The 13,652-nt window shown below is 38.9% G+C and overlaps 2 protein-coding genes and 2 non-coding genes across 7 annotated transcripts; 2 read left to right on the top strand and 2 right to left on the bottom strand.

Moving 5' to 3' along the window:
* Window positions 1-355: 355 nt before the first annotated feature.
* Window positions 356-429, bottom strand: TRNAV-AAC (transfer RNA valine (anticodon AAC)). The gene has a single exon. It is a non-coding gene; the product is annotated as a tRNA-Val (tRNA).
* Window positions 430-746: 317 nt separating this feature from the next.
* TRNAV-AAC (transfer RNA valine (anticodon AAC)) lies at window positions 747-820 on the bottom strand. Its single transcript has one exon. It is a non-coding gene; the product is annotated as a tRNA-Val (tRNA).
* Window positions 821-1,834: 1,014 nt separating this feature from the next.
* LOC103990411 (expansin-B18) lies at window positions 1,835-3,182 on the top strand. Its single transcript, XM_009409536.3, has 4 exons — window positions 1,835-2,078; window positions 2,168-2,280; window positions 2,363-2,556; window positions 2,690-3,182. The coding sequence occupies exons 1-4, from the start codon at window positions 1,892-1,894 to the stop codon at window positions 3,039-3,041; spliced, it is 846 nt and encodes a 281-aa protein (XP_009407811.2). The 5' UTR covers window positions 1,835-1,891; the 3' UTR covers window positions 3,042-3,182.
* A 3,376-nt stretch (window positions 3,183-6,558) lies between these two features.
* Window positions 6,559-13,474, top strand: LOC135582356 (uncharacterized). Of its 4 annotated transcripts, XR_010497974.1 has the most exons (10): window positions 6,559-6,716; window positions 6,791-6,919; window positions 7,003-7,042; window positions 10,878-10,953; window positions 11,039-11,236; window positions 11,310-11,522; window positions 11,617-12,038; window positions 12,129-12,174; window positions 12,313-12,382; window positions 13,131-13,474. XR_010497974.1 is itself a non-coding variant. In XM_065158557.1 (8 exons), the coding sequence occupies exons 1-7, from the start codon at window positions 6,674-6,676 to the stop codon at window positions 11,992-11,994; spliced, it is 1,077 nt and encodes a 358-aa protein (XP_065014629.1). In that variant the 5' UTR covers window positions 6,559-6,673; the 3' UTR covers window positions 11,995-12,038; window positions 12,129-12,866. The 4 variants fall into 4 exon arrangements, 1 of the variants encoding a protein (XP_065014629.1); XR_010497972.1 differs by having other exon boundaries at window positions 12,129-12,382; XR_010497973.1 differs by lacking the exon at window positions 12,313-12,382.
* The last annotated feature ends 178 nt before the right edge of the window (window positions 13,475-13,652 follow it).

Consider the following 13,652-nt stretch of genomic DNA (forward strand, 5'->3'; position numbering starts at 1 on the left):
AAGAACATGTGATGGGATCTTAAAAAGAATAATGACAGTATTAATTTTCGATTGTAATCGATTAATATTCTAAAATAGTTAGATTAATAATAATTCAATCCAAATTCAGTGTACTTTAAGGCTATGTGAGGAGCGTAAAGTTGTGAAGAAATCGAATCACACTTAGAGCAGTATACTGAATTGAAGAAACATAATTAGAAAAATAATAATTTATATAATCACATAATTAGAAGTTTGATTGGTAATGAAATCGGACCAATATACAGTTTTAAGTAAATATTGTTGGAAAAATAAAAAAAAAAGCTAAAAATATATATTAAAAATGTTAAAAATAAAAAATGAACGAAAAGAAAAATGGCGTCGCCCGGACTCGAACCGGAGACCTTCAGTGTGTTAGACTGACGTGATAACCAACTACACCACGACACCTCTTGGTATATTAGTTTATTCCATAATTTATAGTAATAGATTGATTCGTTAATCTATAACCGGTACCGCTGGACCCATATATTTCGGCCCGGTCCATTCCCATAGCCCCGTTAAATGGAAGTAGGAGAGCTCGTGCATCACGACCCATAATTAGAAAAAAATAATAATAATAATTAATTTATATAATCACATAATTAGAAGTTTGATTAATAATAAAATCGGAACGATATACCGTTTTAAATAAATATTGTTAGAAAATTATTTTTAAAAAGCTAAAATATATGTTAAAGATGTTAAAAATGAACTAAAAACAAAAATGGCGTCGCCCGGACTCGAACCGGAGACCTTCAGTGTGTTAGACTGACGTGATAACCAACTACACCACGACACCTTTTGGTATCTTAGTTTATTCCAAAATTTATAGTAATAAGTTAATTCGTTAATTTATGACCGACACCGCAGAACCCATATATTTCGGCCCGGTCCATTGCCATGGCCAGGTTACATGTAAGTAGGAGAACTCGTGCATCAGGCCGACCCACGAACCAACGGTTCGACCTGATCAAATTCCTGCAACCCATGCAGCGTTGGACGCCCCATTCATAGATCCAAACATGTGGAGATCTCAAATAACAGCCGTCTATTTTATCTCCCTGAGACAAGTAATAACTCATTTTGTTAGGTCACGTGCTTGGATCAGGTGGTCAATATTTTATGCATATTTGGCTGCGTTTGTCTTCCCAAACTGTTTCATGATCCACAAAGTCTAAAACTTCTCCTGTCGGCGGCCAAATGGCGGAACGAAAGCGAGATACAAACCTCAAACTTAGCCAAAGATTACGGGCGGCTGCTGCTGACCACCGCGACGGGGATGTCATCTCGGTCGTCCGAACAGGCGCCGACGCGAGACGGAGGTCGGCCGCGCGAAGACTTCAACGACCAGCAACGCCATCAACGGCCCGGTTAACGGGACTCCCTCGCTTTCAACTAACCGTGATTCGGGGCGGTTAACCGACCGAGCGCCTCGAAAGTCGTGCGCTGCGAGCGACTGATCGGTCCGCTCGTCTCATGCAAACGTAACGCATGGAGTGAGCGAGTGGGAAAAGGGCGGGGGGCGAAGAGGTTCTAAAGAACATCTCTGATTCATGGGAAATAAATTTGAGCTCTTGAAACAGTGCAGATGTTCTTAATTATCGAATAAAGGCTTGACATGAAGCATATCAACGATTCAAGAATGAATTGAAAGTATCTTAATCAGTGCAGTCAAATTTCTTCCTGTTGCTCTTCGAAGCCATGTGCAGGTAGCAACTTATCTTTCAATGATTTCCCGCATAGATTTTGCGGCTGAGACATTGCAGATTAGCTGAGCTTATGCACTCTATAAATAGCCCTCACCCATTCCGTCTTAAGGCACACGACCAACACTTGTTCATTCTCCTAGCTCGAGCTTCCGCTAGTGACCATGGCATTCCCACTCCACGGGTCCTCTTCTGTTCTTTGCTTCATTGTTTTGCTTGCTCTGTCTTCTCTCCTCAGCCCTTGCAGTTGTTTCAACCCCAAGCGCTTAAACTTCTCGTCCTCTGCTCTTGAGGGCTGGTCGCCGGCGGGAGCCACCTGGTATGGAAGTGCTCATGGCGCCGGAAGTGACGGTAATGGCTGAGATTATACAGTTGCACAGCATATGCATGTTTAATCAGCCAACAAGCATACGAGCTCATCATATTAATTGGGTATGCAGGCGGTGCATGCGGATATGGTAACGGAGTTGACCGTGCTCCATTCTCTTCCATGATAGCAGCAGGCAGTCCTTCTATCTTCAAGTCAGGCGAGGGCTGCGGTGCTTGTTATCAGGTATCCATTTGCTTCCAAGATGTGCCCATCAAATGAACTTGCTCAAAAGATTGACTTCTTTTAACCTTGGTGGTCATGGAAGATCCGATGCACTAAGAACGCTGCATGCTCTGGGAACCCGGTGACGATTGTGCTCACGGATGAGTGCCCTGGCGGTATATGTCTCGCCGAGCCCGTCCACTTCGACCTCAGCGGCACCGCATTCGGGGCCATGGCAAAACCTGGACAGTCAGATCAGCTTCGCAACGCCGGAGTTCTCCAAATACAGTACACTCGGTGAGAACTGCTATCATCATCGCAGCAGTCTTATACACTGAGCTTCTACTGCTTTGTGCCATCTCAAACGACTCAGTCCCAACCCCAATTGAGAGAACACCAATTTCACGTGGCATGCTTATGTATATCGCAGAGTGGAGTGCAACTACGCAGGCATCGACGTCGCCTTCCATGTGGACGTCGGCTCCAACCCATACTACATCGCGGTGCTCATCGAATACGAAGGAGGGGACGGAGATCTCGCGTGTGTGGACATCAAGGAGGGAGCGTCGTCGTCGTCGTCGACGCCGAGCTCCTCATGGATCCCGATGACACAGTCGTGGGGCGCTGAGTGGAGGCTGAACTCAGGGCCGAAGCTGCGGCCGCCGTTCTCCTTCCGCCTGACCTCCGGCTTGTCGCGGAAGGTTCTCGTGGCCAACAATGTGATTCCGGTGGGTTGGCAGCCCGGGGCCACCTACAGATCGCTGGTGAACTACAGCGACTAAGTATTCCATGTTCAGAACTTTAATTACTGGTACTGTGCTGCTTTACGTTGAGAGATGAGATAGTTATCAAGCTCGTAAATAAAAAAGGTTGGTGGAAGAGGAGATAGGTTTGATCTCCCTCCGCAATCTCCTTCAAAACCATGTGATATGTGCTCGTGTGTTGTCTTCTTCACTCTTCGACAGTCAAAAGACACGACAAAGAGGGAAACAAAAAAGTGTTAAGAACAGTCATCACAAATAATTGAATACTAACAATAATAATGAAGACTGATAATAATATCGAATACGATCAAAAGAATCAGTACTAATTGTCATAATTTTAATTATCATCTTCTAATTTTTATTTAAAAGGTATAGTTCAAAAGAATCATCCTCTATATGAACTTCTGCAGCCATAATAAAATAAAAGGGTTCAAATTGTATCGTGAATTTTTTGAACTATAAAGCCACGTATTTTATTATATGATTTATTTTTTTTTAAGTCCAATTAAGATCTAAATGAGCTTCTGCAGCCAATCCGACCTCTCAGCTCCGATTCATCCAAGAAGGACGGTATCGACCGGAGGTGGCACATAGGAATCGAGAGAAAACAAGCACTGAGACGAGCATTACATCATCCTCTCACAGCGTCAGCATGGAGATGGCAGTCAGCATCTCGTCGCTGGGCGGGATCAGCCTCAGCCGCTCCTCGTTGCCCGCGGGCCGGTCGCCGCAGAGCAAGCGGAGAGCCCTCCGCCACCTCCCGTCCCGCCGATGCGCCGCCCTGGCGGCAGTGGCGGCTTCGGCGGCGAAGATGCGGGCGAGGCGGAAGAGGAAAAAGCGGAAGGGTAGGGCGAGACGGGCGACGACGAAAGGCAGCTTAAGGGCGAAAGGGCAGAGGAGGGAGGCCAGGATGTGGCAGTTACTATGCCCCCCGGCGAGGAGCGCCAGCTTGCCGATGATCACCAGGTGGGATCCCATGACAAGCTTATCCTTGCTTGGTCTTGTGGCGTTGCAGGTCGTTCTTACTTATCTATTTGGTGCTATTAATAGCGCGAAGGGGAATGATCCATCATGAAAAGATAAAAATGCCCTCATTCAAAGGGAGAATTTGCTCCATCGTGGAGGTAGAATGAACCAATAGATAAGGGTATTTTAGTCATTTAATCTATGTAACTGTGGCTCGACTGCCGTTTCATTGGCCCTCGGCGCGACAGAAGCGAGCAGGCCTCACTACTCGTCTGCCACGTCATGGGAGAGGATGATACCGTGCTTGGTCCTCGGACAGCCGATCGGCAGCCTTCCCCCGGCGTGGGAAGCAAAGGTTACGTCCGGGACACACGGCAGATGTGGGGACGGGCGGCAACGCTTGTGCGTGCACTCTTCTCCCTGGTCGCCAACAACCCATTGCTCGCTCACTCTCGCAGGATCATCTCCGCCCTTCTTTCCCGGCCCAAGTCGAGTAGTTCGGGGTTTCTGTCGTCGGAGGAAGATACACACACCTACGAAAGGTCGAGTCGTCGGAAGAGGTCAGAGAACGAGCGATAGAGGACACGGACCCACGAAGAAGCATATGGGGGAAGTGATATATATATATATATATATATATATATATATATATATATATATATATATATATATATATATATATATATATATATATATATATATATATTGAAATCCTCTGCATCGATCTAATTAAAAAATTATATTAAAATTATTTTTAATTATGAAAGTAAAATATTTAAATTTATTTATTATAATATCATTGATTTTACATCGATTAATTATATATTACTCTTTGTATTTAGATATTTTTAGCATTTTGTTCTACTAAATAAATTTATATTGAAATGTCTATAGTCATTATGGTAAAATATTTAATAATATTTACTCTAATATTATTGGTTTTATTAACGAAAGATACAACACATGATAACACGTGCATGAATGATATAAAAAATGATAATAAAAAGATAATTTCAACATTGATGATGGATGATAATACTACAGGTGACTATTGTGATGGTAGTTAATGATAACGACATTATGGTTAGCTTTGTCGATATCAATCCGAGCATCGACAATAAAAAAGAAGATGAGACAAAACAGTGAGATATTTGCATCAATGTTGGAGGAGGAAAATGATGAAGATGAGACTTGCACTTTACTGCTTTGTCTCCTCTTCCTCATCCGACATCACTATACATCTATGTTGGCAATGAAAGAGGAAAAGGAGATGAGTGAGGCAAAACGATGCGACGTCATTCATGCACGTGCTATCACATACTATATATTCAGTTGGTAAAACCGATGGTGTTAAGATAAATGAGATTAAATATTTCACTTTCATAATTATAAGATTTTTAATATAAATTTTTTAAGTTTAGGAATCGGGATACTAAAGAAGTATAACTACAAGGGGTAATCTATAATTAGTCCACAACTATTATTAAAATTATCTTTTTGTCTATCATTTTCATGCTATATATGCATGTACTATCACATGTTGTATCTTCCTATAAGGTTGATAGCATTAGAATAAAAAATCTTGGTGTAGAAGTTGATGATATATTTTTAGTACATTGGTAGATGGATAAAAAAAACACTCATTGATTAATTATGAAAAAAATTAATCGTAAAGTCGATGATGTAAGAGAAATTTAAATTTTTTATTATATAAAATTAATAAAAAAAAAATCAATTTTCATGTTAAGCTACACCCAACCCGAAATTTCTTATAAAATTTTTTATAAAAAAAAATCATAATTGTCCAACAACTATTTTTTACTTGAATCCTTGATATAAATTTGTATCCTAATCTATCAAGAATTTAATATAAATCATCGGCACAATCCAATCTGATAACATAATTGATCTAAAATATTTAAGTCTGAGTTACTTGTAGTACAATCTTTATTTAACGAACCACCCAATGAAAGATCACTTAGTGTGACCATTCGTAATCATTTCCAATTCTAGTCTCTTACTATCTCTACTACATCGATTCTAAAACTATTTCAAACCTTACTTATATATTTTTAATTTTACATATTATAATTATGATTATAAAATATCTCATAACTATGCCAAAACAAGGAGCAGCTATAAATTGATAGGATGTTTGTAGTAATTGGTTTTTTCCGAGAGTTTGCGCACCTCCTAACCATTATGATTATAGAATCTCTTATTTGGCTAAAATAAGAAACCATTGCCCCCAAAAAAGCGTCCCAATCCTTCTTTTATTTATTTATATTTTCGTATTGGATCATACGACTGCAATATCGGCTGAAGAGACAATGATGTGAAGAAACACAATCAACGCCGTGGGTAGCAATCTAATCTCCACCTTTCGGGGACGTAAAGCCACTCTTAAGCGTATCTGGTCACCGGCCGCAATATGGTTCGTAAGGGGATTATTTCTTGTTCACTAAAAATTCACCGCAGCGGTAAAGTCACCGCCGGCCAAGTGGGCTTCAGCAGCACTTTTCCTATTAACCTGAAATGACCATAAAACCCTCAGATCGTTCCCTTTTTCTTCTTTGCCCCCTCGACCCCCCTTTTTTCTCTTCGATCGTTTTCTAGGGTTCCCTTTAGAGCTCCTCGTCGACGTCGCCTTCAGCCGCCGCGACGTGGGTTTCCTCGCTTCCGTCATGGACGCCCAGAGAGCTCTCCTTGACGAACTCATGGGTGCAGGTGAGTCCGTCGCGGCCCTTTCCGTAGCATCGATCCGTTCGATCGATTCAATTCCTTCGATTTGGTTCCCGCAGCACGAAATCTCACGGAGGAACAGAAGAAGCGGTACAAGGAGATCCGGTGGGACGACAAGGAGGTCTGTGGCGCGTATATGGTTCGGTTCTGCCCGCACGATCTCTTTGTGAACACGAAGAGTGATCTTGGTGTGTGCTTGGTTATTCTCTTTTCGTTGATTTATCGTTAGTTCTGCCTTGCAAGTTCTTATGTTTGGGTGGTTTCTTTTCAGGAGCTTGCCCTAAAATCCATGACCCGAAACTAAAAGAAAGGTAGCTACTGCGATCACACAATTTTCTGAATTGCCCTTTTATGCCATCAAAGTGTCGCTATTTCAATTAGTATTTTGCTATCTTTTGGCGGTTTTCTTATGCTTGAACTTAGAAAATTGTTATCCGACTATTTCAGGATGGTTTTGTGGGGTTTTCTATGTTGTTGTAGTGAACATCTGTATATTGTCGTGATTTACAATACTCAATACTCTCTTTGTATTGTTCTGCGAGCTTTGATTGTGATTATTGCTTCAATATTTTTAGGTTTGATTGATAATTATACCATCTTTTCCTAATAGTTATGGTTGGAAGATTTCTTTGAAGCTAGCTGTTTTAATGTGTCATGTAGGAGGGAACTTTAATATGAGTTATTGGCGTGCTTTGATAAATAAGACATTTGGAGTTCTCTGGATATTGCATTGTTTTTCGTTTGAGGTAACCGATCCAAAGCTCTCTGATCAGATATTTGCATGGTAACATGCCAGACAATTGTGTTACCCTTTCAGGTTTTGCGGTTGCATTTCCATATATCAAGAGTTATAATGACTTTGATCATGAGTTGCAACAAGACTCCGCACACCTTCTTATGGGAGATATCTGACTTGTCTGTTTAAGTTAATAGATAGTTGAAAGTTCAACATATACGTGCTAAATAGTTTGACATAGTTAATGAGTGGATGATTTGTCATTCCTCGTAGCAATGCTGTCTAATTTTTAATCTTGATATATTTATTCACATGGGTTCCTGTTATTGCCAAACAATTCAACATTTTTCTCTAGATTTAACTGTAAACCTAAATATACTGCTTAGTTGGAAATATAGCAGGATTTTGTGTGAGCATGTGATATAGTTCACTGCAGCTTCTCTAGAAAAGGTTTACTGCAGTAAGCATAACCAAAAAGAAATATGGTCTTCCAGATAGTGATGCTTATTAGTATACTAACAGTTGTATGTTTTTTCAAAGTCTCGAAGTATTTTGCTGTACTTTGGAATAAAATCAAAGCATCACAAGTGAATCATACTTTTAGATGTTAGTTGCTTTTTCTGGGGGAAACATTTTTTTGGTTGTGTACTGTAAAAGAAAGTGCAAGTAACATTGCTGTTGCTATGGGCTTCTATTAAAAAGAAGAAGTAAATATAAGTAAGGATTGAAATATCGTACCGTACCAGAGTTTTGAGATTCGTTCGGTACGGTATGGTATTGTATTTCTATATACCGCTCGGTATATATATATATATATATATATAAAGTAAAAAAAATAAAAATTTGCAACGTCGCCTCTCTTCTCCCCATGTGGGGTGATGTCGCAGAAAAACGAGACGACATCGCCTATATGTATTTATTTATATATAAAAGTAAAAAAAATAAAAATCTATGACATCGCCTCTCTTCTCTCCACGTGGGCCGACGTCGCTTTTATATATATATATATATACATATATATATGTCCGTGTATCGGTTTGCTAGCGGACCGGTACATACCGCCTGGTACAGACGGTATTATTCGAATTGAAGACCTTGAATGTAAGTAACTTTGTCTTTATAAATTATCACAATTTATCAAAGTTGGCATGGAGTAAATAGATCGTCATGCATGATTATGGGATATGACAAAACATACTTTAAGCACTTACTGGTAAAAAATTGTCATATTTGTTAAGCAACTTTTAACTGACCTACAGATATAAGTGTTCTGTTTTTCAGTGTAACACATTACGCAATCTGTGCCAAAACAATACCATCACCTTTCAGATTGATGTACCTGTGTGCCATTCTCGTTGAGGCATTTTATATGTGCTCAAACACTTTGATGATCAACTATCTACTTTCCATAGAGTATATGCGATCTGTTGTTGTCGATAGTCAGAGATTCCTGCCTATTTTTATATCTTTAGATGATGCATGTTATGTTTCTCTGGTCTCTTGACACCTCAATAACCTAGTAGTATTAGTATTCACTTCTATAGTATATGATGTAAAATGCCTTCTCTATTTGGTAGGATTTTAATTGGAGACTGACTTATTTGCTTCACTTTTGATTATCTAATTTGTTGTTCATTTTTAAATCTTTTATATACTTTAAACTAATTAGCATAGACGGCATGTACTTCAATATATTAAAATATGTGCTTCGTAGTTCCTGTTGTGCATATTACTGAATGTATGGTACTCCTTTCCAAGACCATGGACAAGTTGAAAGTCATTTTATCAAAAGCAATGATTTGTCACTCAAGTTGGAGATCCATGTTGTATACATGTTTCGGGATCTCTACTGATTCATGGAGTTGAATAGTGGAAAATGTTTATTTAAAAGGTTTCTGCTTATATACCTGTTGAAATATGCATATTTGTGTAGATTCCCCTTGCTAGTTCACACTTGCATGTATATCCTCCAGGATGGCACATAATTGCAACAGCATATTTGATAATAATTCTATTAGTAAAATTGATCTAAAACATGCTGAGTTTATTTAATCGAACTTGCCTTGAGACAATACTTCTGCATTTTTATTTCCCTCTCTCTAATTCTTGGAAAGGCTGAAATAACCATTTAATGGTCATGTTCTAATTGCTTCTCAAACATACAAAGCCACCGATTTCTTATCGAACTTGTGGAGCCTTCACGAAGTCGATGGTGGTTGCCTATTAGAAATTGTTGAGGAGTCGATGGATGGGATTAATAAATAACTGCTTTCTGAAACGTGTACATGCAACTATGAGCTTTTGACCTTCACGAAATCGATAGTGGTTGCTTATTAGAAATTGTTTAGGAGTTGATGGATGGGATTAATAAATAACTGCTGTCTGAAACGTGTACATGCAACTATGAGCTTTCGAGTATATAAGCAAATTATATGCTATTTAGAGGGGATTCATGTTAATATTGAATTTTTTAATGCATACCCAAATACCCATATTTTTAGGGTATGTGAAAAACCCTTTTTTAAATGGATTTGCAATGCTGAAGAAGTGTTTGTACAACTTCTCTATGTTAATGTAAAGTCAGAAGTAGTAAAAGAAGGCTCATGTTGATGCTTTAGTTAAGTGTTGTTCTCTCTGAAGCTACTCTTCTGGGCCAGCATGTTCCCCTTCAATCTTTTAGGTTTGGTTCATAAAGTTTATAAGTTAACTTTTTTTAATTATTTTCGGGCTCACAAATGGTATTATTGATGAAATGGTTTAGCAGATCTTGATCAAAGTTAAGTTCTTTGTGGTGAAACTGTACCCTCATGAGTGCACTGAATCGAGGATTTAAATCTCAGACCAATACTGATTTTCTTATTTGATCAGACCATATCAACTTGTATTACATGGTAGCATTCAACATAATAATAAAAAAATGAAAATGAATGGTATATACCAGTATCGAGCTCTATGTCTTGATATTGGTACCTTGTTGGACTTGTAAATATCAGTTTGTACCAACCAGTACAGTCGAGATTTAAAACGTTGCACTGGATGCCATGTGACTTGTATGGTGGAAGTAAATCTTGTTTGAATTGTCTTTAAACATGATTATTAAGACTTAACTGTTCATCTTAAGTTTATCTACATACAATCTCTTTTTCTCTATACACCTATTGTATCTTGCTTACGGAATATGAAGGAGGTTTTGTTTATGGAAATAATAAATAGGTAATGAACGAAGAGATTGACTACTTCTAATGGTTCAGTGTGAAGAATTTAAAAAGAATGTTATTCTAGGAAGTTTGAAGGAATGGTTGGTAATGTCTATTTTCTGCTCCTTATAAATGCTTGGTGTTTAATTGAATTTACAGTTTCAGCATAAGCCTCTTCATGTTATCTAATGATTGTCCAAAAACCTTTTGCAGTTTTGAGAAGTCTCCTAGGCATGATGCTTATGTTCCCAGGTTTGAAGCAGAGCTTGCACAGTTCTGTGAGAAGCTGGTACACTTCTCTGTACATATATATTTTTTATTTCTTTTGGTATTCAAAATTTTGTAAGTTAAAATGATGCAATTCTATGATGCAGGTGATGGATTTGGATAGAAAAGTTAAGCGTGGTCGTGATCGGTTGGCACAAGAAGTTGACGCAACACCTGCTCCAGTCCCTGCCGAAAAATCAGAACAACTCTCTGTGTTGGAAGAAAAAATAAAGAAACTTCTAGAACAAATTGAGACACTTGGTGAATCAGGGAAGGTAGATGAAGCTGAGGCACTCATGAGAAAGGTGATGCAGACAGTCACTCGGTACTTGTAAGGTATAATATGCATTTTTCAGTCTAATAAAACTTTGTATTTAGGTGGATATGCTGAATGCCGAGAAGACAGCCCTGACCCAACAATCAGCAAATGATAAGGCTATGATGCTTCCACAAGAGAAGAAGATGGCACTATGTGAGATCTGTGGTTCATTTCTGGTGGCGAATGATGCTGTTGAGAGGACACAAACTCATGTAAGTGGGAAGCAGCATATTGGCTACGGCATGGTCCGAGATTATCTTAGTGAGTTCAAGGTAAAGATTCAAATTTTAAGATGACTTTCAGCTCAAATTAATAATTATCATGATTTGATGGATTAAATGGTTGTTTGCATGTACTGTCCTGAAGGCTGTGAAAGAAAAGGCAAAGGAAGAAGAAAGACTAGCTAGGGAGAAGGAAACAGATGAGCGGAAGAAAGTGAAGGATAAAGATCATGAGAATAGGGTTAGAGAGCGTGATCTGGTTGGAAGAGAGAGGTCTAGGGAGCGGGAACGTGAACGTGATAGGTATAAAGACCGGAGCTCCGAGAGAGAGAGATCAAGGGATTGGAGTGGAAGAGGAAGCAGGGATGGAGGAAGAGGATTGGATCGTAGGCATGACTATCACAGGAATGGGAGGGAATCAGACAGGGACAGGTTCCGAGACAGGTCTGGAGCACGAAGCAGATCCAGATCTCCTGCCAGGCATGGTTATAGAAGATCAAGAAGTCCAGTTCGACAATACTAGCTGTTAGTATAAATAGTTTGTCAAAAAGTACTGAGATCCAAGAGGTAGTCATTTTAGCCTAGATTTTTCTGAATGCACTTTGTGCTTGAATTGAAGTATCATTATTGTTAAAACTCTTGTTGCTGTCCTAACAGCTCTGTTGAAGTCATGTGGTCATCCAATTAAAAGAAAAACATTGAGGTAGGTATTACTGATCCCTCCTTTTTCTTATAAAGTCATTTTGAGCTGCAACTATTATATCTTTCATTTGTATCTATGGGCTCTTTCACAGAGTGTCAGATTTTTTTTGTTTAGCATTTTTTTTCAATCATAATTAAGATGACAGATCCAAAATGATGACATGAATGGTGTGGCAATGAAGATGATGATTAGTAATCAACCTATAGAGGTAACACATCAATTCTAACTTCTTTTTTGGTACAGCTGTGCCTCTTATAAAATTCAAAATTGTGGAGATATTAGGCCATTGTATTAGTTGTTTTATCGTAGTTTGTAGATATTCACGTATTATTAATGCTTGTAAATGTTTGATGCACTGCCCTATGCAAACTCTTCATATTATAGATGCAGAGAGACTAAGTTTGATTCCCTCTCTCTCTCTCTCTCCTCCCTGTCTTGTTCTTTCAAAATGGCTTTGGTTCTTTTGAGCTGTAAATATTTTATTAACTTTTGTAGTTTTGTATTAGTTTGCTGGACCTACGAAGTTAAAATGAAAAAAAAAGAAAAGAAAACAGCCTGTTTTCTGATCATTGTCTTACCTTCACACCTAGGAATCTTGCCTTCTGCTTCTTTGTTGTTTTTCATCTCAAACAGGATTGGCCATTGCTTTCTGGGATACTTGTGATGATTGCTTGATTCCCATGCTTCCTGAATATGTTGTCTGCAACAAGATCTTACTTGTACATAATGTGTTTTCTGTGATGATCTTACTTGTTTGGGAACGTTTGATAACCCATCTTGCTCATTGAATTAATGCAATGTAGCAATGATTTCCAGTGAAAGTGTAGCTAAGGTGAAGTCTTACTTGTTTGCTCATTGCCTTTGGAACTTTTCGTGCTGCCAAGGATGGTCATAATGGTGCGAAGTTATAAATAGTTGACTAATGTTTGCTCACTAGCCTTTATTTTTTGTACCAGTGCTGTTGAATGTTCTTCGAGGCGGGATTCCTCCACACATTCTCAATTCACCGTTCGTGTGTTCGCAATGTTATATCTGTCTGCTCTAGAATTTGGTTTCGTTGAACATTTTGCTCTTGTAACTTGCTGCTATTTGAGTTACGAGAACATGATAGAGCATAATGAAATTATGTGCGAATTTTAAGGGTACGTTGGGGAGATTTGTTGTCGCCCCTACTTAGGAATCATCGCCTGGGTGGGACTTTTCACTGATAATCTATAATCTCGGTCGATGTTTCTGTACGTTTTGAACGACTTACACATGTACTGGATCAAAGAGATAAAATTGAGCTTTATTTGTGATACGAACGTACTTTTGGTCTGCCATAGTCATCTAATTAGCTATTTCGCAGGTACACCTCTCCTAAGATACGACGAGAACCATGCAATTCTTTAAAGAGAAGGAAAAAAGGTATATACTTGGTATGCATTTAGAGTTTATATTGTCAACTATAATTAGTCTTCATAAAAAAAAAATCATTT

The sequence above is a fragment of the Musa acuminata genome, chromosome BXJ3-7 (genome assembly GCF_036884655.1).
Source record: "Musa acuminata AAA Group cultivar baxijiao chromosome BXJ3-7, Cavendish_Baxijiao_AAA, whole genome shotgun sequence".
NCBI lineage: Eukaryota > Viridiplantae > Streptophyta > Magnoliopsida > Zingiberales > Musaceae > Musa > Musa acuminata.

What these genes read in the sequence shown, in the direction of transcription:
- LOC103990411 (XM_009409536.3), top strand. Translation starts at nt 1,892, where the DNA reads ATGGCATTCCCACTCCACGGGTCCTCTTCTGTTCTTTGCTTCATTGTT. An exon ending in GCTGCGGTGCTTGTTATCAG is followed by an intron (nt 2,281 to 2,362) that starts GTATCCATTTGC and finishes TGGTCATGGAAG; the next exon opens with ATCCGATGCACTAAGAACGC. An exon ending in CTCCAAATACAGTACACTCG is followed by an intron (nt 2,557 to 2,689) that starts GTGAGAACTGCT and finishes TGTATATCGCAG; the next exon opens with AGTGGAGTGCAACTACGCAG.
- LOC135582356 (XM_065158557.1), top strand. Translation starts at nt 6,674, where the DNA reads ATGGACGCCCAGAGAGCTCTCCTTGACGAACTCATGGGTGCAG. An exon ending in CTGAGGCACTCATGAGAAAG is followed by an intron (nt 11,237 to 11,309) that starts GTGATGCAGACA and finishes CTTTGTATTTAG; the next exon opens with GTGGATATGCTGAATGCCGA. An exon ending in ATTATCTTAGTGAGTTCAAG is followed by an intron (nt 11,523 to 11,616) that starts GTAAAGATTCAA and finishes ACTGTCCTGAAG; the next exon opens with GCTGTGAAAGAAAAGGCAAA.